This window comes from Cornus florida, unplaced genomic scaffold (genome assembly GCF_030987335.1).
Source record: "Cornus florida cultivar Cherokee Brave unplaced genomic scaffold, ASM3098733v1 CherokeeBrave_3.0.0_Hap2_Chr01, whole genome shotgun sequence".
In the NCBI taxonomy this organism is placed as follows: domain Eukaryota; kingdom Viridiplantae; phylum Streptophyta; class Magnoliopsida; order Cornales; family Cornaceae; genus Cornus; species Cornus florida.
Genome location: NW_026775571.1, coordinates 117,294,552 through 117,318,426, shown reverse-complemented (window position 1 = coordinate 117,318,426; position 23,875 = coordinate 117,294,552). Strand labels below are relative to the sequence as shown.

The window sequence follows — 23,875 nt, the reverse complement described above, 5'->3', positions numbered from 1 at the left end:
TCGACCACACCGCAAGTAATCTTGACTATTCTCTTACTCATTTATGCACAATATTCCAAAGAAAAGTTCATTTTGTGGTGGGAAAATTAAGACCTTACAACAGGTTCACGACTCTGACTACTCAATCAACTTATAACTCCTTTTGACTAATAGCAATTCACAATAAACTCCATATATATATATATATATATATATATAAGTAATCTTGACTATTCTCTTACTCATTTATGCACAATATTCCAAAGAAAAGTTCATTTTGTGGTGGGAAAATTAAGACCTTACAACAGGTTCACGACTCTGACTACTCAATCAACTTATAACTCCTTTTGACTAATAGCAATTCACAATAAACTCCATATATATATATATATCCTCCGCAAATGACTGAGGGAGTTATAGAATTAAAAATTGTTTAAAAATTGCACGTGATTATTCCGGGGTCGTTTGATAATGTTTCTATTTAATATTCGTTTTTAAAATGCTACAAAATAAAAATAGAAATAAATCTGATAAGTATTTTTGGTAATTTTATTTTTAATTTTAAATTTTTGAAACATGTTCTCAAAAGACCCCATTTTATGCAAAAAAAAAAAAAAAAAAAAAAATTGTTTCCATTTGTTCCCGATGAAAATACGGGAAATATATTTAATCTTATTCCAAAATTATACGTTTATTACTAACACTCACACCCCATTCTCTCCAAGCTATTGCTTCACCCTCGTCAGCAACGGCAACTATAGCTACTAGTTCTTCTTTATTTTTTTTTTCCATGTTCTTTTCATAAAGGTAACTTCTATCATTGTCACCCTGTTTGATGCTTATTCTTCTGCAATCAAAACCTTATATATTTGGCCAGTCACTCACTCAGACCGTTTATCTCTTAATCACGCATGATTCTCTCTTTCTTATTATGATTGAAACCTTAAAGATTGGCCAAATCAAAAACCATAGATATATGTTGTTGGATGGTAAAAATAAATAAATAAATAAATAAAACCATAGATATATGAATGATTCATAGTTTAGAAATTGGACAGTGAATATATACAGAATTCAAGAAACAAATGAACGTTACCAAACGATAATTTTGTTAAAAAGGAACGTAAAAAATAAAAAAAACCAAGAAATATAAATTAACAAGAAATGAGGAACATGTACACAAAAACATTACCAAACGACCCCTCATTTTATTATATATATATATATATTTGAAATGTATATAGATTCATAGATAGAGGATGTAGAAAGAGAACAGGCCAGTGAAACTGGGATAGCAGGCCAGCCTATTGTCACACCCCGCTACCAAGAGGCTATGCCACGCAGGCGCCACGCAGACGCCCAGCAAACGATGACATGGAGCCTGCATGAATTGAAGCTTTCTAGACTTCTCTACACAAGTATGAAACTTTTCGGAATTCTCTAGATTAGTGTGGAGTTGTCTAACCTTTTCTAGACTTGTCTAGAGTTGTATAGAATTCTCTAGATTTGTCTTGTACATAGTAGATAGTTCTAGAGTTGTGTAGATATTTCTGGATGATTCTAGACACTAAATCTAGGCCACACATTTGTACATATCTAGAATGTTCTTGTAAGGCCAAAGGCTTATAAATAGGAGGTGAGAGTTCATTTGCTCCTCACCAAGCAACCAAGTTGTAATCTCTCCTCTCAAGTAATACAAGTTCTATACATTTCCAAACTCTCTTACTCACTTGCCTAACCTCTTCCTGCACACCCAAGTAAGCAAAACACTTGTCTAGCCTTAGTCTTCATTAAGCTAGCACACTCGGGTAGGCTGACTTAGCTTTTCAAGGGGGCTTGAAAGTGTCTAAGGCCACACAGTAGCTTGAAAAGGTTCAAGTCCGTGACAGTTGGTTTCAGAGCTAAGGTCGTGAGGCGTCACACCTTGTGTGGAGGAAGCTATGGCGAAGCTATCAGACGTGACTGGCACCCAAGAGGAGACTCCACGGGGAAGGGAAACAAATCCCCCTCCAGGCGGAGTGAGGACGAGGGCTAAGTCGAAGGACATCATGGCGGGCTTAGAGGCACGTGTGGCAAAGATGGAGGGGTCCATAGCCAACGTGTTGGAGCAGCTTGAGGATGCTCACCAGCGCATGGATGGGCTGGAGTCGGAGGACGTTGAGGTCCAAAATGCTGTCAAAGGGTCACTCAATGCCCTAAGTGGTGACTTTCGGCAGGAGCTCCAAGCACTTCGAGAACTTATGTTGGGGGAGTTTGCCACCCTACGTGGCTATGTTGATCAGGAGCTTGGCATTTTCCGCGAGCAAATGGAGGAAATGCGAGCGGACTGGACATTGTGCAAATGGGCGGTGCCGTCCGGCACAGCTACTACGGGGGTAGTAGCACCCCGGGTTGATATTCCCAAGCCTAAGTGCTATGGTGGGAACCGGGTAGCGAGGGAGTTGGAGAACTTCCTTTTCAGCATGGAGCAATACTTTGAGGCTACGGGCATGACCGATGAGACCATCAAGATACGCACGGCGACCCACTACCTCACCGACCATGCCAAGCTATGGTGGAGGAAAAAGTATGGTGACATAGGTAAAGGTACGGTCTCTATTGATACTTGGGCTGATTTCACTAGGGAAATTAAGAAGCATTTCTATCCTGAGAATGCCAAGGATGAAGCTAGGGGCAGACTTCGAAGGCTAAAACAAGTTGGGTCGATTCGGGACTACGTGAAGGAATTCACTAACTTGACTCTTGAGATCCTGGATCTGTCCGACAAGGACTCTCTTTTCTTCTTCATGGATGGATTGCAGTTGTGGGCTAAGACAGAGTTGAGGCCGCGCAACGTGCAAGACCTTGCCACAGCTATTGCAGAAGCGGAGTCCTTTATTGATTTCAGCTCCAAGAAGGAACGCTCGTCCAAGCCAAAAGACAAAGACAAGGACAAGGGGAGGTATGCCGGCAAAGGTGGGGGAGACAAGGGCGCTGCACCCCACAAGGATTGGTCCCGTAAGCCAGGTGGTGGCCATGGAGGCAAAGAGGGAAGGGAGAACAAGGAAAGAGCACCCAAGCCTAAGGGTTCTTGCTTCATATGTGATGGACCACATTGGGTACGAGATTGCCCAAAGCGGAAGACCTTCAATGCCATGACGAGCCGCTATGAAGAGCAACAACAGGAGGAGGCGTAGATGGGTTCACTGCAAATCCTTAATGCCATCAAGGCTAAAACTGAAGTCCCTAAGGCGGCGGCTAAAGGGCTAATGTTCGTGGAGGCGAGCATCAATGGGACACCCACACGTGCTTTGGTGGACACGGGTGCATCCCACAACTTTGTGAGCCTTGACAAGTCCAAGAGGTTGGGCCTCAAATATAGCAAAGAAGGGGGCTCCATGAAGGCAGTTAACTCGACGGCAAAGGCTATACATGGCATGGTACACGGCGTCCAAGCATGCATTGGCGAGTGGGGTGGCCACATAGATCTATTGGTGGTACCCATGGACGACTTCAAACTAGTCCTTGGGTTGGAGTTCTTAGACAAGGTGAGAGCCTTCCCCATTCCTTTTGCTAACACTATGTGTATTATGGAAGGCAATACAGCATGCATGGTGCCGGTGGAGCGAGGCGCCAAGTTGGAAGCCCAAGCTTTGTCAGCTATGCAGTTCAAGAAGGGCTTCAAGAAGGGAGAGACTAGCTACCTTGCTACGTTACTGGAGACACCCGAAGATGAGCTAGTCCCTTCCCCACAAAAAGAGGTGCCTAAGGAGATACGAGCCGTGCTAGACGAGTACACGGACGTGATGCCTAAGGAGCTGCCCAAGAAGCTTCCACCTAGGAGGGAGGTGGATCATAAGATTGAGCTGGAACCGGGTTCTAAACCCCCTACTTTGGTGCCCTACCGGATGGCACCCCCAGAGTTGGAGGAGTTGCGGAGGCAACTTAAGGAACTGTTAGATGCGGGCTATATTCGACCATCGAAGGCCCTATATGGCGCACCGGTGTTGTTCCAGAGGAAGAAGGACGGGTCCTTGCGCATGTGCATCGACTACCGGGCGCTCAACAAGGTGACTATAAAAAATAAGTACCCCATTCCTCTCATTGCCGATCTCTTTGATCAGCTTGGTGGAGCACGCTACTTCACTAAGCTTGACTTGCGCTCGGGGTACTACCAGGTGCGGATAGCGGACGGGGATGAGCCTGAGACTACGTGTGTGACGAGGTATGGCTCCTATGAGTTTCTTGTTATGCCGTTTGGCCTCACCAATGCACCTACTACTTTCTGTACTTTGATGAACAAGCTCTTCCATCCCTACTTGGATCGCTTTGTGGTGGTGTACTTGGATGATATTGTTGTGTATAGCACCACTCTAGAGGAGCACGTGCAGTACTTAAGGGCGGTCTTCCAAGTCCTACGGGAGAACGACCTATATGTGAAGATGGAGAAATGCTCCTTTGCCCAAGAGGAGGTGTTGTTCCTAGGGCATAAGATACGGGATGGCAAGTTGATGATGGATGAGGCAAAGGTGAGGGCCATTCAAGAGTGGGAGCCGCCCACTAAGGTGACAGAGTTACGCTCATTTCTTGGGCTTGTCAACTACTACCGCCGCTTTATTAAGGGTTACTCGGCGAGAGCAGCCCCATTGACAGATCTTCTCAAGAAGGTGCGTGCTTGGAGTTGGACAGAGTCATGCCAGGGGCATTTGATGACTTGAAGAGGGCAGTTACAGAGGAGCCGGTACTTAGCTTGCCCGACCACTCCAAACCATATGAGGTGCACACAGATGCATCAGACTTCGCTATTGGGGGCGTGTTAATGCAGGAAGAATACCCCATAGCTTATGAGAGCCGCAAGCTTAATGACACCGAGCGGCGCTATACGGTGCAGGAGAAATAAATGACGGCGGTCATCCATTGCCTACGTACTTGGAGGCACTACTTGCTCGTGGCACAATTTGTGATTAAGACGGATAATGTTGCCACCAGCTACTTCCAAACACAGAAGAAGCTTAGCCCCAAGCAAGCTCGTTGGCAGGACTTCCTAGCGGAGTTCACTTATCATTTTGAATATAAGCCGGGCAAGGCCAATGTTGTGGCGGATGCGCTTAGTCGCAAGGCCGAGCTCGTAGCTATCAGTCGGCCCCAACACTCTCTTGTGGAGCGGATCAAAGAGGGGTTACAGCATGACCCTTTAGCCAAAAGCCTTATTCAGCTGGCTAAGGAAGGGAAGACTCGGCACTTTTGGCTAAGGGATGATTTACTTCTCACTACAGGGGACCGATTTTTTGTGCCCAGGTGGGGCAACTTGCGAAAGGAGTTGATACGGGAGTGCTATGACACCAAATGGGCTGGTCACCCAGGTATGCGGCGCACACTAGCACTCCTAGAAGATTCTTACTATTGGCCTCGGATACGTGATGATGTGGAGACATATGTGAGGACTTGCCTTGTGTGCCAACAAGACAAGATTGAGCAACAGCATCCTGCAGGCCTATTGGAGCCATTTCCTATTCCAGAGAGACCATGGGAGAGTGTCTCTATGGATTTCATTACTTGTTTGCCCAAGTCGGAAGGTTGTGGGAGCATTATAGTGGTGGTAGATCGGTTCAGCAAGTATGCCACCTTCATACCCGCACCAGCAGACTGCACAGCAGAGAGGGCAGCAGAGTTGTTTGTTGACCATGTGGTCAAGCTTTGGGGAGTTCCGCAGAATATTGTCAGTGATAGCTTAGTGAAGACTAAGGCTAGACAAGTGTTTTGCTTACTTGGGTGTGTAGGAAAAGGTTAGGCAAGTGAGCAAGAGAGTTTGGAAATGTATAGGACTTGTATTGCTTGAGATGAGAGATTACAACTTGGTTGCTTGGTGAGGAGCAAATGATCTCTCACCTCCTATTTATAGGCCTTTGGCCTTACAAGAACATTCTAGATGTGTACAAATGTGTGGCCTAGATTTAGTGTCTAGAATCATCCAGAAATATCTACACAACTCTAGAACTATCTACTATGTACAAGACAAGTTTAGAGAATTCTATACAACTCTAGACAAGTCTAGAAACGGCTAGACAACTTCACACTAATCTAGAGAATTTCGAAAAGTTCCATACTTGTGTAGAGAAGTCTAGAAAGCTCCAGTCCATGCAGGCTCCATGTCATCGTCTGCTGGGCATCTGCGTGGCGCCTGCGTGGCATAGCCTCTTGGTAGCGGGGTGTGACATTCTCCCCCACCTAAGCTCGCGACGCCCTTGTCGCGTCTTCTTGCTTGAACCGCTGGATATGCTCTGCGAACTGCCATAGTGTATCCTCATGCTCCCAGCTCGCCTCGCTATCTGGCAGGTTCTTCCACTTCACTAAATACTCTGTATATTTGGGCACACCTCTCCTGCTCATCACACGATCTGCAAGGATGCAATCAACTTCTTTGTCAAAGGATGTGACAACGGCCGTGGGTGCCCTATGCGATATGCCTCGAGTAAGGTCTTTCATGTCTTCATGATAAGGCTTGAGCATGCTGACATGGAAGACTAGATGTATCTTCAACTTGGGTGGAAGCTCCACCATGTAGGAGACCTTGCCCACCCGTTTGACGATGGGGAACGGGCCCTCGTACCTCCTTACTAGCCCCTTATGCACGCTCCGGAAAGACTTAAACTATTGGGGTAGTAGCTTAACCATCACCTGGTCTCCCACTATGTACTCCACCCGCCTTCGCTTGGTGTCGGCCCACTTCTTCATCTTCTTTGCCGCCTTGTCAAGGTACGCCCTAGCCAAGTCGGACTGCTCATGCCACCTCTTGGCAAATTTGTAGGCCGCCGGACTCTTACCATCTCAAGTTGAAGCAATAGCGTTGGGTGTCATAGGCTGCCGTCCGGTGACAACCTCAAATGGCTGTGATTGGTAGCCTCACTTCGCTGCAAGTTGTAAGAAAACTGTGCCACCCCAAGGAGTTTGGCCCAATCTCGTTGATTAGCACTCACATAGTGCCTCAAATAAAGCTCCAGGAGAGCGTTGATGTGCTCCGTCTGCCCATCTGATTGGGGGTGGAAACTCGTAGAGAAGTTGAGATCTGTCCCCATCTTCTTGAAGAGTCCCGTCCAAAATGGTGGATGGAATTAAGGTCGAGATTAAAGAATAATGGAATTCTTGACGAGATAAAATGGCTAACAATGGCCAAGGTATCTCAGTCACTAATGACTAATGGAGGTCCATTGACCACTAGGCTGATGGAGGTCCATCGCCCACTAGGCTGACGGAGGTCCATCGCCATTAGGCTGACGGAGGTCTCGTCGATCACTAAGCTAACAGAGGTCCATCGACCACTAGACTGACAGAGGTGTGGCTGACGAAGGTCCATCAATCACTAGGCTGATGGAGGTCTATCAACTATTAAGCTAATGGAGGTCCATCGACCATTAGGCTGACGGAGGTCTCGTCGATGACTAGGCTGATGGAGGTCCATCGACCATTAGGCTGATGGAAATCCGTGGATCATTATGACTCAAGAAAGTTTTTCAACCATCATGACCTAAAATTTTCTATGGCCATGATCAAGAGTCTCAATCATTATGACTTAAGAAAATCTCTCGACCAACCATGGTCGACAGTCTCTACCGGTGATCGATCAAGGGTACTACTAAGTGATGGACAAGCGTAGATTATGATGGGTATAATATCTCTTCGGGCAATAGTCACTTGAAGAATATTTGGTGTAATTCAAATAAAGAACGGCTATGAATCCCAATGTCTCAAGAACCCAACAAGTCAGGCCTGGAAACCTAAAGAAAGCTTGAAATAAAAAAAGACAACTTGACCATGTCAGAAGTCTAGAGATTCAGAACTACAGATAGAAGGGTCTCACCTACATTTGATGAAAAAAGTCAGAATTGTCAGTAATCAGATGATGTCAAGCCAGTGTATAGATCAAGCCAAGCATGACAGGTGCATAGAGTTGAAAATGGCTTGAAGACCAAAATCATCAAGCATGAAAAAATATGCACCATTTAGTCAAAAATACTATGTCAGACACATTTGTATCTGCCCATAGAGAGATATGCAAGTCAATCAACCTGACCAGCTCAGCAAGATGGTTAGGAGAAGTCATTTTCAGCTTACAACCAATTAATTTCTAGAGAAACGGTTTGAAAGGGACAACACCAGATGGAGACTTCTATAAATACCTACTCAAGACTTACAAGGAAGAGGTCTAAGACCATTTCTAAAGTTCAACCTTTAGCATTCATATCACTTAGCACTTAGTTTTTATTTGTTCAAGTTCAGTTTTATCACTATCAGTTTAGTACTTAGTTCATTTTTCAGCATTCAATACTTTAGTTTCCACTTCAATCAAGAGTTTGTAATTCATTCATCATTGTAATCAGTCAAGTTCAATGAAGAAAGGTTTGCAGATTCAGGTATATTTATTGTTCAATTAATTTGTTTCTAATTGATATCTATCCTGAATATTTAAAGTCATTTCTTAAAGGCAATAACAACCTTAAGGAGAGGGTCATTCCTACTCTCCAACTTTCGCCCGAATCATATTAGGTCGGCGACCCGACCTGGTAGGTATAGTTTGGTAAGAAATATTCGAGTCCATCAGGATTCTAGCACGCCCGCGTTCTAGGTCAACCATTCATTGGCTAGCGACCTCAGACCACTTTGTGAGCCAAACACAAATTACTAATCTAAAGCAAATTACAAAAACGGGGTGCAACTACCGAACATGTCACTTTTAGTATATCCACCAAAATGAGTATTTTAGTAATTCTCCCTTCTCGTTAAGGGTCATTTAGTTAAGTAACCCACTCTATTATTTGAGGGCTAGTTTTGTGCCCAAAAAAATTACTTGTAGCTAATTGAAGGACAGATGTTCAGACTGAAACTTTGAACCTCTCACTAATCTAAAGCTTTTCCAGCTTTAGATCCCACTTTCATCTAACCAAAGCTGTAAAAGTCTTCGGTTTGTTCTTCTACAATCAGAAATTCGGTTTAAATGTCATTTTTTTTTTTTTTTGCATATAAGGTGGTATGACAAATTTGTGAGATATATATTTTGTAATTGCCTCATTTTTGTGTCTAAACAATTCCGATCCAGTTGTATTTTTAAATTTCAAATTCAAGATCAAGATCGGTTGCGGAATTGAAGAGTTGTTCGTATCTGATAAACTAAGATCTACAAAAAAGGTATGAACAACACTTTAAGAAATTGAGTGAAAGGTTAGGACACTTTACATACATTGTTTGTTTCAAAAATTTCAAAACATAAAATTCTAAGTGTTTTGTCCTTCCCATTCGAATCTGTCATTTGGGAACCGTTACCAACTTTTCCTACCAGTTCAATGACCTTAGATTCAAATTCGTAAATACTTCTGGACGCTCTGAACCGGTTAAAAAAGTGGCTACCGGTTCAGAATGCTTCTGTAGATTAGGTATAAATTTTTTGTTCTATCTAAACTTCCTATCTGGTTTGGATTTCTTTTCAAAAGACTTATGCACAAAATTTACTTCTTTCCTATGCATATCTAGGTCTTTGAAAACCTGTATAAACCTTATTTTTCATCTTGGTTGATACGGCTTTTGCATTAAAACTTCTGTTTTTTTAAAAGCCTATTTGAGAAATATTCTGCATAAAATCAAATTCGATTTTTCTGTTTTTATTTCTTGAACACGCACATAAACACAAGAGTGATTTTAGGGTGTTGTTTAATTCCTGATCGTGTTCAAAGTTCATTAATATTGCATCGACAACGATTATAGAAGCAGATCTATTTCTTCTGCATCAATTTCAGATCTTAAAAAAAAAAGGGTGAACGATTACACTTTGGAAGGGTCAAAGTATTCGAGGAGTATTTTTTGATCTACCGGCAATCATTCTACAGCGATCAAGAATAAGCCTGGAGTCAAGAGCTGTTGGACAGGACATTGCAAAGCCAGATGTTTGTCAGCAATTGATTTTTGGTAAAACGATAGGGTATGAGCCTGAGTCAAAGTCCATTATACTTTGTTTCAAATATAGTGGATCGTTTTGCTCTGGATTACACAGTTCAAGAGATTTTTCTTACAACAATTGGTCTATTCAATCAATTAGGGTTTCCTCGCTAAAAATCCTGGTGTCATCTTTCAAACTCTATTTACTTTCTTGCTTTTATTTTGCATGTGATTGTTTAATTATTTGCTAAATTAAGTAAAGGTAATTAAAATAGAAAGACGATAATTTAATCTTTTCTAAAATTTAAAAAAAAAAAAAAAAGACTTAAACATTCCATAATATCTTTTGTTGCATAAACTCAAAATCGGTATCAGAGTCAATTTCTACACATTGATTTGATCATAGTGAAAAGTTTTTGATTGTTTTTCAAAAATATTTTCATCATGTCTTATACTTTAAAAGAGGGTGGATTTAATCAACATGGTCCTTTATTCAAAGGAAACAATTATAATTTTTGGAAATCAAATGTGAGAACCTAGTTGCAAAATTTAGGAGTTAAAGTCTGGGCTATTATTGAGACAGGTTACATACCATGGCCTCCTACTAAGGAAAAAATTATGGATGGTAAGGTTGTTTAGGTTTTAAAAGATATTTTTTCATTCACTGTACTTGAAACTGATCGTACTAATACTAATAGAAAGGCTTTATATGGAATTATTAATTCCGTTGTTCCATCTAAATATGATATAATTTCTGATTGTAAAACCTGTTAAAGATGCTTGAAATATTTTGCACGTTACTCGTGAAGGGACTTCGAAAGTGAAGCTGCATGTCCAAAATTCAAATGTTTTCTTATAATTTTGGAAATATTGTGATGAAAGAAGATGATTTTTTTTTTTTTGATTTTATTCTAGTTTTTTTTTTAAATTATTTCTGAACTCTGTCACTTAGGCAAAAGAGTTACTGATAAGAAAATTTTTGAGTAAATCTTGAGGTCTTTACCTAAAAGATTTCATATAAGGGTTGAAACTATCACTGAACGTTGTGATTTGTCTAGTGTTAAAGTAGATAAGGCTGTAGGCTCATTGAAAATTTTCGAGATGCAAAATTTTAGTCAAAATTAGAAAGAAAACAATCTTGCTTGAAAGTCAACACATGTTGATAGCATTGTTAATGATAATTTTGATGATGATATGGCTCTCATATCTAGATAATTTAATCAATTTTATATATGCAAAAATTGTATATAAAATTAATATAGATTTTTACCTTCCTTGTTCATTTACTCCAATGGAGAACACATGACACTGTACAACTGGAGAGGATCCTGATCCTGATAATTATGACTAGTAATAATCATGTTAGTGTGAGTTATAGCTGCTAAATATTATGTAAGTGTTAGTTTTCATTTATATGTGGTTATTATATATGTGTTTTGAAGCTTATATAATCTTATATATTATCCTCATTTTTAATCAAGTGAAATAAAAGTATTTCTTTCATTTTATTTTCTTCAAAATATTATATTGAATGTTGTGTGCGTATGCAAGCTCACTATTTCCAACATAATTCGCACATAATATATTTCACCGGATCTCTTCTTCTGCATGTCCGGAGCTCTTTGTGTACTCCAGTCTCGCTCACAAATTTTGTGGCTTCTCTCTCTGGTTTTATTCTTTATCTTCATCAATTTTCATATCATAACTTTTTCTCTCTCTAATTTTTTTCCCAATATTCTTCTAAAATTCTCTCTCTTCTCCATCTCTTTAACCTCCCCACCTCTCCACTGCCACTATCATCTCTAGTCAAAATCTTTCAATTCTGTTGTGTTATTTCTTCTTAAGAAGACAATTCAACAACCCAAATGACAGAGACAAATAAACACATTTACCTTTAAAAATAAAAACATATGAAGCTTAGAGACAAGGGCTTATATTCAAAACTCAAAAGGTACCTTTCCTAACCACACGCCATGGAACAGATCGAAGATAAGAATGTAATTTTACATTATCTGACTATCTCTTTCACACTAATATTTTTTCATGTACGGTTATTTAACTCTCCCTCTTTCAAGCGGACCCTTCTCTCTCATCTCTTCATCCCATCACATTGCAACAGACTCCATTATTTTACTTATTTATTTTGGTGGTATCACATTCGTCTCTCTCTCTCTCTCTCTCTCTCTCTCTCTCTATATATATATATATATATATATATATATATTTGTAAAATTTAAAATATGCCCTCATTGAAATTAGCACGTTGATGCTTTCTGTTTTTTGGTAATGCCCGTGTTTTGAGTTATTTTATGTCATTATAGATATGCAATTTTAAATGTTAAAAAATTATTTTGGTTAAGTAATTGTGGTGGGTGCTTCATTCTTCCTTTTGTGAAGCAAAAATTAATTCATTTAATTCAATATGAGAAAAAAAAAAATTTCTTCTATTTGTTATTGTGAAATTAATTTGATGATCAATTTAAAACTTACAATGTGGATGCTTAGATAAGCTGGTACCGTACCAGTTCCAATTGCTATGGTAGGTAGATAGCCTAGGGTATTTTTTTGAATAATGTGAAAATTTGATTTCGCAATCTGATCGGAGATCCATGGTGAGTAACAGTTTGATGGTAAGTATTGAAAAATATATACTTAGTAGTATAGATATTAAAGCTATGCTTTCAAAATATGAAAACTCATGGAGTAGAATAATACCAAGAGTTTTGTCCCGTGGTATTTCTTCTACTTTTTAAAATAAATGGTAAGAGTTTGTATGTCCAAAAAATTAAAGTGAGTGTATATAAGTTTCTAGCCAATGAAAAAAATAAATAAATAGAATAGAATAAAATAATAAATATAGTCAATAAAATTATAAATGAATTTTAAAGTTCTTTAACCTAATTATTATATATATATTATCTGCATCAAAATCCAATCAATGCTATTTAAGAAGTAAAATTTATTTATTTTATTATGAAATATTACTAGTAATAGACTTAATGTTAATTCAATTCCATCATTCAAGAAGAATCAAACTCAATCTTGATACCACCAATGGTAACTAGATCTGTTCCAGCCCTGGGCACCAAAGTCACCAACAAGTTATCATCATCTTCAGCACCCACATCCTCCAGCAACTCATTTATCCCAAGACTCAAGGAAGCCTTTGTCTTCATGGAACCCATACCCATCGGCACGTTCACAAAACTCCCGGCAAACTCCGACTTGTTGGGTCCGCTCGGCGTCTCATCTTCGTCGTTAATATAAACATCAAACTTCACAAACTCGTCTCTCTCCAACTCTATTCCTTCTATCACCAACACCTCCTTCTCTTCTTCTTTCTCTTTCTTGCTCCTCGACTTTTTCGGCCTTGGAACCGAAACCCTTACCACTCTATTTAGAGTAGTCGGAAAAACATCACTAGCACTAGTAGCCCTAACACTAGATGTCTGGGCCGTATTAGGTGCTGATCTCATTTGTAAGCCACTAGCTTTGTTCTTCTTTTTGGTAGCGTTCTCAGCCTTAGGCGTTGGCCGAGCGTTCTTCCATGGAATGTCCACGGGTTGGTAATCATACCCGAGCTTCTTGGCGTCCAGACAATCTTGAACCTTCACACGAACAAGCTGCTTATTTTCATTGTAGAAGAAAAACTCAGTGTTTAACCAATCCGGATCGGAGTAATCTTTACGTCTTCCATCTAGGGTTTTCCATATTGTCCAGAGTCGGTCAACATTTGAGTGATGAGCAAAGAATATAGGGTCTCTTCCGGCCGAGTAGAAGACCCCCATGTCCTCTCCTTTAGGCTGCATCCGGTCACCGGTCCAATCGTGCACTATATTGTGAGGCACTAGCTCGACCGAGCCAGATCTTTTTTCAGGAGCATGGCCGGCAGGGTAACCGCCGCCGAGAAAAAGCCGAGCGGTATCGGCATACACCATTTGACGGTACATGATGATTAGATTGTTGGACACCTTTTTTTCATCGCTTGTTGGTTTATCAGTCTTGCCGTCATAATAAAGATCAATAATGGTTGGTGGCTGGTGTTTTTTGTCACGGAGCTTATCATAGAGTGGTGATTTAGAGTCAGCATACATTGCAGGCAATTGCATGCCAGGGGGAGCATCATAATTCCAAAATGGCAAAGCGAAAGTGGGGTCATCGATCAATTTTCCCAATATTTTTTCATAGAAGTAGAGGTACCATCTATGAAAAGGAAAGAAGAGCGATGACTGATGTACTTGAAACTCAAGTTCTGGAAAGCCAACTTGTCGGTAAGCATGCTCACAATAAGCACAATGAACGTTAGCTTGTTGCATGAAATTACGTGGGTCGTGTTTATCAAGCTCGTTCATGCGTTTAATGGCCTCGGAATACTTGGATATGTATTCCTCGTTGGCCAAATGAGCGGCCGGCCTAACGCGCAACTGATCAGACTGCGGTGGAAGCTGGAAATCAATGATTTTTGTGGTAGATGGCGGGCAGCAAATTGGGGGCCGCGGTCTTACATATACAGGCAAATTGTTGTTGTTACATGTTGATATGTCCGGTGCTAACACTGGAGGATTGGCGTATGCTAGGGGACCATGAGGACAGAGAGACGAGGCACCATAGAGCCCTCCTAACCCTACAAGCACATTCCTCCTATCAAGCTTCCCTAGAGAAGTTTCAGTGCTGTTTTTGGAGCTAGTACTATTAGGGTTTTGGTCACCATTTATGGCTTTGCAAGACAGTTTAGGGTTACCATGATCTTTTTTGATTGAGATTTGCGACTTCTTGCTAAAGAATGGGCAAGATGACAAGGGGAAGGTTGTGATGGTGAAGGAGGAGTAGGCTGTTGTTGGAAGGGAATTAAGAGAAGCCATGGCCTTGTTTGGAGTGGGTTTAAGCTGACAGACCTTTGGCTATTTATAGAGCATGTATGTTGCCCCCCATCATTCTTCTTTGCATACAACCTCATATTCCTCCACTGAATAGATGGTATAAACATCACGTGACAAATGGGAAGCCATTGGTGCCTAAATTGAAAGCTTTTGAATTTTGATGCACGTTCACACCCACCCATATAAATTATTAAATGGTTCATGGTTACCAAAAAAAAAAATATAAAGCACTTTGAAAAATTTTAGGACCGAGTTTTTAACTTTAAAAATAGCGCTCAATAATTCAAACAACAAAAAATTGTTTTAAGATAATTATAAATAAACAATTATCTGAAAACAAATATTTTATATAACGTAGTTTTTTAAAAAGCTGAACCAAATAGAATTTTTTTATATAATTTTCAAAAAACAAAAACTGTTTTTATAGTTATAAATCAAACACACGCTTAGTAGGTCGTTGATTAGATTAATTCGATCCTTGTTTGGTGGGTTGGGCTTTTACCAATGGGTCTTTTTTTTGTAATTCTTAATGGCCAATGTTTTCCTGTGCATTGTACCTTATATAAACTTTAATTGTCTCTCTCACAAACACACACACACACACATATATGAAAACACTGAAAATATTGCCATTAAGACAATGTTTGGTCTATTGCCTCAAAAAGTTAATTTTTATTTTTTTAACCTCAATTCATCAACCTATAATGAATATTTTATTATTTAATTTCTTTTTTAAAAAAAATAATAATTTACTAAATTAAATTATTTACAAATATATCTGTTTAGTTGAACAATAATTTTTTTTTTTTTGAAAGTTGTTGAAGAATATTGCCGTTGAGAAATAGTACAACAAATAATTTAATCATTTTTTTGTTTCGAAAAAAGAAAATACACATGATGAAAAATATAGAAATTTGAAATATAGTCGGTAGAATATAATCGTTAATGAAATATATATATATATATATATATATATATATATATATATATATTAAAAAGTATTAAAATATTATTATATATATGTATTAAAAATTAAAAAGTCCGTTTTTCACTTGGACGGTCACATAGAGGTAAGGGGCGAAGCCAGGATCTCCAGATGGGGGGGGGGGGGGGGGGGGGGGGGGGGGGGGGGGGTTTGTATATATCTATTACGTAGGCAAAAATATTTTACAATTTATTAATTATATTCATACAAAAATATATCTATCTATATACTTTTTCCAATTTATTTAAATAAATAAAAAACTAGTTATTTAATGAAATTTTTTATCAAACTTTTTGAACAAACACAAATAAGATTTATACCAAAATTATAAAAAAAAATTCAATTAAATAACTCTCTTTATTTACCGAAAAGAAAAAAATAAAAATAACTTAAAAAAAAAAATAATAATAACAATTGAAAATTTAACAAAACAATAACAATGATAAAAAATAATAATTATAAAAATAAAAAATAAAAATAAAAATTAATAAAATAAGAATTTAGATTCTTAAATCATCGATTTTTATTGATATTCAAAATTTCAAATGAAAATTTTGTTCTAAATTTTGTAAAAATTAATTTCTTATAAAAGCATTTCAATAAAAACATATATAAAGAAAAACAAAGTGATGGAAAGAATCGTGCTTAAGTTGGAAGGTTTTAAAATAGTCACATTATGGAAAGAACGGTATTTGAATTGAAATTTGAAGATAGTCACATTAAATTTTTATGTGAATCAATTTTTATCGGGGTTTTATAGTTATTAATTAAATCACTTTCTTTTTAATTATATATAAACTATCTTTTGTTAAATGCTGATTAAAGAAAGAAAATTTTTTTTTCTTAGGGGGGACCAATTATAGATTTTATACCATATATACTATACTATTTTATTTTTACTTATAATAATAATAAATAAATAAAAATTCCAAAAAAATTAGTGGGGCCATGGCCCCAATAGCTCCCCCTTCCCTCCGCCCCTACATAAAGGATCGGCTAAACAAATTAGTGCGTGTATTATTTTTCTTTAAAATGTGCTCACAACTTTACTGTGTAATCTTTTGTGGAGAAATTGCCCTTACACTCATATTGTAAATTTATTATTAAATGACTCAAAAAAGTATTGAGTTGCTCTGCACAATTAAACGGATCTTTTGATCTTTTGATATCAGTTATTGTGACAGAAATGTAAATAACAATGTTGTTTGAGTAATAAACACAAACAATTACGAAGACTAAAAAAAATCAATCACACACAAGAACACAAGATATACATGGTTCACCCAAATCTTAAGACTACGTTCATGGAGCGCATCGAACAAATTTTACTACATAAAAGATGAAGAATTACAATGAATAATTTTCTTTCAATCTCTCAATTACTTTCTCTTATGGTGACACAAATTAATCAATCATACAACACTATACATAGCCCCAAATAATTTTTCGTACAATAAATTATCTTTTATAGAGTTCAAAACTAATAAAAAAATTAAAACTGATCAAAAAATTGAAATTTTCATATAATTAAACCATCCTAAAAATTTTTTGTACTCCACAAAACCATAACAAAAAGTCAATAATTAGAACAAAAGAACACATTTCACATGCATTAACTAAACAATCAATGGACCACAAAGACAAAGGTCACCTCCCTCACCAAATAACCATTTGTCGCGACTAACTGTAACAAACCATGATTGAGACAAAACCATCAGTCCCTCACCCACAAGTTCTTTTCACATTCAACCTTCGCATCACATGATTTCAGCAGTGACGAAACTAGAAAATTTTTTAAGGGGCACATCATAAGTATTGCATAACCTCCATATATTTACAATATAATGTATTTGTATATAAATATATATATATATATAGAAAGAGATAGTGATATTTTTGAAATTAAATTAATTTATAGATATAGAATATATGTATTAAAGAAACAATTTAGAAGAAAAAAAATATGAAACATGTATAGAATTTTATAAAGAATAAGAAAATTCAAGGGGGGACATTTTCCTTATTTTCATTAAAAAAACATATATAGAATATAAGAGAGGGAGAAAATCCAAGGAGGGCACGTGCCCCCTCTGGTCCTTAACTGTCTCCGTTCCTACATAGAGCAGCAAGTGTCTAATTCAATAACTAAAATTAATTTTTCATGGATATGTTAACCCACTGTCTCATTATGACCCGAATTCAATTTTTTATTTTTTTTATTATTTTTTTTTTCAAGCTCACATTTATTTCTAAGGTCCAGTTAATTGGAGATAAATGAAAAGAAAAGAAAGGCAATTTAGAAAAATAGTAAATTATGGTTGGGATAAAAGAAAAGAAATAAAAATCACCTCCCTCACAATAAGCATATGTTGCGACTAACCCTAACAAACCATGCATCGATCACTCACCCACAAGTTTTGGTTATCCTTCTTGAAAAAAAAATGAAAGGAAATGCTTACAAAGTTAAGTGAAAGTTTTCAAATTTAGATTTAGTGTGTGTATATATATATATATATATATGATATCACTATCTTCTTCTTCTTCTTTTTTTTTTTTTAGTTAGGTAACTTTAGAGGACGTGGGTTACCATCTTTTGTAAGATGACAAGGGGGAGGTTGTGATGGTGGAGGAGGAGTAGGCTATAGTTGGAGGGGGAAGAGAAGCCATGGCCTGAATTGTTTGTGGTCTAAGCTAACATACCTTAATTTGGTCTATATAATGTAGTGCCCAATTTTTTTTTTTTGTTGTTGTTGTTGTTGTTGCTGCTGCATGATACACCTTGAATTCGTCGTTAACAGAATTAGAGAAGTGTGAACACCATGTGGAAAATGCATGGGAATTAGCCGAACATATAAAAGAAAAAAATGCTTTTGAATATTGATACACTGCTATAATTGAATAGAACTTTTGAAGAAAGGAAAAAAAAAATTACTGTACAACTTAATTTTCACACCGTCCAACGGCTATATCAAAGTAATATTGTTTTCATACACGGCTAGTTGAATAAATATTCTTAAATCAATTTTCTTTGAGGTATGTAACAGTTATTTTTAGGTAACCAACAATTTCATCTTGTTTTCTAACATTAAAATTGTTTATGTAATTCTGAAATCGGTTTTACTAATCTCTCACAGTTCACGCGTTCTTCAAAATCCAAAAATTAAATAAGGTGTTTTTTCATTACTTCTCGCCAGAATAATAATTATATTTGTAAAAAAAAATTGGTAAATAAATTCATTAAAACTTTGATCCAGTTTTTCATTCTGGTCTATTATTTAACCGTGACACTATATAATCTTTTTCTCATCAAATAGACGAAAGTGGATTGAGATTGCTAGTTCATGGTGCTGATTAACTTATAAACCATTCTGTTTATTTCATTTTACAAATTAAAACATTCTGTAGGTGCTTAATTAAGCTGTTTCAGGGGTTCTATACTAGGGTAATTTTTTATAAACTCCTTGAAAAAGGTAATAAAAAACGTTCTTAAAATTTGTTGAAGAACAAAGCTTAAACTATTTTATGTCATCAGGATATAGTTTAGTTTTCTCGTAAGCTTTCTAGCTCTAGTGATGTAGCACATAAAATAAGAGAATTAATATTGCTTTTCTCTATAATAGAATTTTCCAAGAAAATCCTACCAAATACCTTTAAGATGATTTTTCCAAAACATACAATTATGTTGGTTATTCTAAGTACCATGAATTCCAAGGTTCGTTTCTCATCACTTGAAAAAAAAACCTACTTTTTTCAATTCTGATTGTTACTAATAAAGTAGTGATATTGAGATGTACTATTAAATACGATAAGAATCCAAGATTGTCCATACTAATACCCGTAATATACCATGGAATAAGGGCAGAAAAAAATTTACATGCACTACTTAATATGCTCTGGTGAATAAAAAGAGAATATGAGAAATATGATATTTAGTCAAGTTACATAACCAAACGTAATTTTTTATTTATTTTTTTACTTGAAAAAAAACAATTATTTTTCTTAAAAAAAATTGGTATATAACTTATGTTTAAGGAAAATGACAAGTGATTTGAAAGTCGGGTAAATTTAATTGTTTTATGCGAGTATATGGATAATATTTAGTGAGCATCTAACATAACTTTGTCGTTACAAGTTATTCATTATATTTTATTTTACCATTTATTTTATTTTACTATATATGCAAATACGTTATATTTAGGAAAAATTAGATTTCTATAATTTTAAAAATTGTTGTTGATAATTAACAAGTTATATTTAGGAAAAATTAGATTTCTATAATTTTAAAAATTGTTGAAGATAATTAACAAATTTTCAAGCAATGGATATTACCAAGATAAGTCACATTAATACTGAGAAAATTCAATTCTAACGAAAATCATCCATTGAAAGTTCAACTCTAACAAAAACCACTCATACGGCTATTATTAATTGATTACATAACTGTTACATACCACTCGTAACTCTAAGTCAAAATTCCATTCCACAGAATTGACACATAAGACAGTGATTTTGGTTCTAGGTTTAATTTGTGGTCGTTAGAGGTGCACAAAGTTTTATTTTGTGCAATTCTTTGTGTTTTCTTATACTAAAATTTGTTTTAACTTTAAAAATAAAAAATTAAAAATTAAATTAAATTGCATTTAATAAAATCCAAAGAAACACACATGTCACAACAAAACAAAAATTGATGATTTAATACAAAACCTAACAGAAGATAATCATTACGGTTTCAATTATTTGAAGATAATATGTACACACACACACACACGTTATTTATATGCTAAGTATTGTTTAATTAGAAAAATTCACAAACCTTAATTATATGTTTAAGCAAAGACGTCATTGCTCCATTTGAAGGTGAAACTGTGAGCAGGGTAATTTAGAAAATAAAACAACCACTTAAGCAGTTGAATAAGAAGGAGTTCAGTGCAATCTCAAGGAGGGTAGCTGCTGTTAGAGAGGACCTGTCCCTTTGCCAGAGAAGCCTTTATTCTAACCCATCTGATGATGTACTCAGACTTAGGGAGGAGGAGCTATCACAGAAATTCACTGAACTTTTACTGGTGGAGGAGATGTTCTTCAAGCAAAAATCTCAAGTACATTGGCTTAGGGAAGGGGACCAGAATACCACATTTTTCATGAAAAGCTTCAACTCCAAAGCCAACAGGAGGAAAGTTCACTCATTTATTGATCCAAATGGGAATCAAATCCAAGGTCAGGACCTTAAGAATGAGTTGTTCAGCCATTTTTAAAGCATCCTTGGCCAATGCAACTTCAGCTATCCAGGTATGGAATCATTCTCAGTAGTTATCACAAAGACTGTACCATCAAACCTCCTACCTTCCTTAACAGCAATACCCACAGACCAAGAGATACAGGCTTGTATTCTCTCATTCCACCCCTACAAGAGCTCGGGGCCTTATGGATACAATTCTTATTTCTTTAAGCACTCCTGGCCAATTGTGGGGCAGGATGTCACTGCAGCTATCAGGGATTTCTTCATTTCAGGGAAAATGTTGACTGAAATCAATAGTTCTTATATTGCTCTAGTGCCTAAGAAACCAAACCCTACCTCAGCCAATGATTTCAGACCTATTTCCTGTTATAACATAATCTACAAAGCCATATCCAAACTCATCTCCATCAAGCTAGCTCCTTTACTTCCCTTGCTTATTAGTTCTACCCAAACTGCTTTCATTAAGGGTAGACACATGTCTGACAACATCATACTAGCACATGAGCTTCTAAATGGCTATCATAGAGTAAACCATTCCCCAAATTGTGCCCTTAAAATTGATTTAAGGAAGGCTTTTGATTCCATTCACTGGCAGTTCATCCTAGACACTCTTCATTTATTCGGTTTCCCAGCTACTTTTATCAATTAGATTTAAACAATGTATAACTACACCAGCTTTTTCAATCTCACTGAATGGGGAACTGTTTGGTTACTTCAAAGGAAGGAGAGGTATCAGACAAGGAGATCCTCTCTCCCCCATGTTATTTGTTATTGTAATGGAAGTATTGTCCCTATGTATTGACAAACACATTGCAAACAATCCAAGATTCAGGTTTCACTGGAGGTGCAAAAGGCTGTCAATCACCCACCTCTCTTTTGCAGATGACATTTTGATGTTCTCTCATGCTAGCTTAGACTCAGTTCAGGTGTTAATAGAAGCTCTATCTTTTTTCTTTAATATTTCTGGAATGCAGCTGAATAGGGAGAAATCCAAGGTTTTCTTCTCAAGGGTTGACAATGGTCCGAAAGCAGCAATTTATCACTTTTTTAATTTGAAAAAAGTTCACTTCCTGTCATGTATCTTAGGTTGCCACTTTCTTCATCCTCAATTTAAATAATGGATTGCCAAACACTCATTGAAAGGATCACAGCAAGAATTAGAAGCTGGACATCAAGATTTTTATCGTATGCAGGAAGGGCTATTTTGGTTAAATCAGTTCTTTGTTCCATTCAATCATTTTGGTCTCAGGCTTTCATTCTTCCCAAAAAGGTTCTTGAGCAAATCAACCAGCTGCTTAGAAGCTTCTTTTGGTCTGGGGTTAATTTGAAGCATAAGGGAGCAAAGGTGGCTTAGCAAGCTGTGTGCAGACCCAAGAGTAACGGTGGGCTTGGTTTTCCAGATTTGGAGCTGTCTAATAGGGTTGCCAGTCTGAAGCATATTTGGAAAATTTGTTCGAGAAAGGAGAGCCTGTGGGTTGCATGGACACTGGAATACCTTGTAAAATCAAAGAGCTTTTGGGTGCTTAAAACTTCATGTCTGAGTTCAGGGTTTTGGAGGAAACTTCTGAGACTGAGAACAATGGCAAGAGGTCTACTAAGGCAGGGTGGGGATAGGGAAAGATACTAGTTTATGGTTAGACTACTGGCTACCAAATGGTCCTCTTGTACAGTAATTGGGTCTCATTGGTTTGGAAATTCTTCAACTAGATAACAACATCTTAGTTGATAGACTAATTTCCAACAACCAATGGGCTAATCTAGCCACTATTCAGCTTCACCATTTCTTCCAATCTAGAAGTTTCATTTCCCAATTACATGAACTGCCCTCACCCTCCTCCAATCCAGATTCAGTCGAATGGTTACCGTGTCTAAACAGAAATTTCTCTATGGCTCGCACATTGAAATACTTCAGCCCACCATCACCAATCTTTACCTGGCATAAAGTGGTATGGTTTAAGCATCGCATCCCAAAGCATAGTCTCATTCTTTGGCTGGTCGTAAAAGGAAGACTTTACACACTTGATGCCAAACCTGTCCTATACAAACACTACATGAACAAGTGCTACCTCTGTGAGACTGACTGGGAGTCAATTGACCACATTTTCTTCAAGTGTGATTACTCCTCTAACATATGGAAGTTTATTCAAGAATGGCTAGGTTCTACATCAGGCCAAACAGCTGGAATGACATGATCCAAAGGTGCTCCACACATTGGTTACCAGCAGATTGCTTAGTACATAAGCTGTTGTGGGCAGCTGCAGTGTACTTTATTTGGATGGAAAGGAATGCTAGAGCCTTTAGTAACTAAGCAACACCCTACCACAACATCATTGCGCAAGTTAAAAGCTGTGTGAGAGCCAGACTAGCAACACTCAAGTTAAAATTCAGCTCTGACATGATGATGATCAACTCTCCTTTTCAACAACAAACTTTATTTCAGCAGGGATGTTCCACAGCTTGTGGGCAAGCTGTGATACCCCTCGGATCCGAGACGCGGGTTGATCAGGCCCAGGCCCAAACCCGAGAGATATCAGACAATTAAAGTATTTTAAAACGAACACGGATTACAAAATAATGAAGAAAATAAATAATAACGCTGAAAGAATTCTAAATTAAAAATCCTCAAACTATAATTATTGAAATCCGATAATTCAAAACTCCATAAGTTTAACAACTCGGGAACCCATCCTTGTGGACCCCTAATAAAATCCTAAACTGAAACTGAAATAACTGAAATGAAATATAAAGCTAAACATAGAGAGTAGTCCTACGTAAACGAAGGAGTGAGTGTCTGTATCTGCTCTGCAAGTCCAAGCTCTAACCCTGGAATTGACGAACACCTGAAAAATAAAGAGTGGGTCAGGCCCACATGCAAGTTCTATTCTAGTA

The 23,875-nt window shown here is 37.3% G+C and overlaps 1 protein-coding gene across 1 annotated transcript; it reads right to left on the bottom strand.

The window, feature by feature from the left end:
• Window positions 1–12,829: 12,829 nt before the first annotated feature.
• LOC132316703 (polyphenol oxidase, chloroplastic-like) lies at window positions 12,830–14,778 on the bottom strand. Its single transcript, XM_059815177.1, has one exon. It carries the CDS (start codon window positions 14,745–14,747, stop codon window positions 12,906–12,908), a length of 1,842 nt encoding a protein of 613 aa, XP_059671160.1. The 5' UTR covers window positions 14,748–14,778; the 3' UTR covers window positions 12,830–12,905.
• Between the last annotated feature and the right edge of the window lie 9,097 nt (window positions 14,779–23,875).

Coding starts and splice junctions, on each gene's coding strand:
- LOC132316703 (XM_059815177.1), bottom strand. CDS start 14,747: ATGGCTTCTCTTAATTCCCTTCCAACAACAGCCTACTCCTCCTTCACC.